At 45.4% G+C, this 1,401-nt stretch overlaps 1 protein-coding gene across 1 annotated transcript; it reads right to left on the reverse strand.

The window, feature by feature from the left end:
- Positions 1-969: 969 nt before the first annotated feature.
- On the reverse strand, positions 970-1,401 carry LOC100607088 (histone H3.3). The gene has a single exon (XM_012503581.2). The coding sequence runs from the start codon at positions 1,378-1,380 to the stop codon at positions 970-972; it is 411 nt and encodes a 136-aa protein (XP_012359035.1). The 5' UTR covers positions 1,381-1,401.

Genomic DNA, 1,401 nt, shown 5'->3' on the forward strand with positions numbered 1-1,401 from the left:
CCCCACACCAGTTTTTATAATACAAATGCCACAAGAAAAGGAACTTCGGTACTGTTTCCTCTTAGCAGAGGAGAAAAACTCAACCTAGTTATGAGACCAACCACACAACACGATGAAAAGCTGCACTAACTAGTTCAGAATATTCGTTAACAGATGATGCTGGTGTGAATAACTCGTATTTTTTTCTAGAGCCCTTATAAAGAAAATCCCCCAGTTAGTGTTTGCGTTATCAGCTAGAGGGTTAGTTAACATGTAGAATGAGGAGTTATGCAAGGTATAGATGCCCATAGCATTTTACTACTGTGAGAACAAGTGCAGTCAGAAGAAAACCAACTGGACTCTAAATTACACACACCTTAATGACAAGACTCACCACCACTTGTGAATGTAAAAAATTTAATTTGAAAATGTTGACACTACAATATATAAAATAGCTATTATAAATGCACATAGTGTATTCTATACCTGCCAGGTTTACTTTTTTTTTTTTTTTAAAGGAAACTAAGTTACACTGTGGTTCAGGTTTGTATCTTCACTCTTGAAAAAGCCCACATTCTATCACAGAGATGTATGGTCAGACTCAACAGCCCGAATTGTTAAACACTTGGATCAAGTCATAACCAGTTTTATTGCAAAAGGACCCTGTTGTACACATTTATCAATTCTAGTACCTTAATAGCTACCCGAGAAAGTCATGAACATACAGAAACATGCATCATGAGAAGCAAGAACTATCACCCATCCCTTCTGCATATGAGCAACTTGTCAGTCCAGAGCAACAGCGCTCACATCACTGAGGTCTGTGAACAGTCGCTTCTGGCATTCATCCTGAGCGAAACATGGAATGAAAGATGGAATGACTTAAGTACAAATGCAACATCTTATAAACAATTTCTTCCCAAAAAGTCACAAATTAAACCAAAGTGTTTTACAGAATTTACTACAAAACGCCATAAAAACGGCCTTCACTTAAGCTCTGTCCCCCCGTATCCGGCGAGCCAGCTGGATGTCTCTGGGCATGATGGTGACTCTCCCAGCGTGGATGGCACACAGGTTGGTGTCTTCGAACAGCCCCACCAGGTACGCCTCGCTGGCCTCCTGCAGCGCACCGACGGCCGCGCTCTGAAACCTCAGGTCGGCGTTGAACTCCTGCGCGATCTCCCTCAGCAGCCTCTGGAAGGGCAGCCTGCGGATCAGCAGCTCGGTCGACTTCTGGTAGCGACGGATCTCTCGCAGCGCCACGGTCCCGGGCCGGTAGCGATGCGGCTTCTTCACCCCGGCGGTGGAGGGGGTGCTTTTCCTGGCGGCTTTCGTGGCTATCTGTTTGCGGGGGGCTTTCCCACCCGTGGATTTACGAGCTGTCTGCTTGGTTCGGGCCATTTTCTTTCACCCGACGCCGAA

The sequence above is a fragment of the Nomascus leucogenys genome, chromosome 23, assembly GCF_006542625.1.
Source record: "Nomascus leucogenys isolate Asia chromosome 23, Asia_NLE_v1, whole genome shotgun sequence".
NCBI classification, from domain to species: domain Eukaryota; kingdom Metazoa; phylum Chordata; class Mammalia; order Primates; family Hylobatidae; genus Nomascus; species Nomascus leucogenys.

What these genes read in the sequence shown, in the direction of transcription:
- LOC100607088 (XM_012503581.2), bottom strand. Translation starts at nt 1,380, where the DNA reads ATGGCCCGAACCAAGCAGACAGCTCGTAAATCCACGGGTGGGAAAGCC.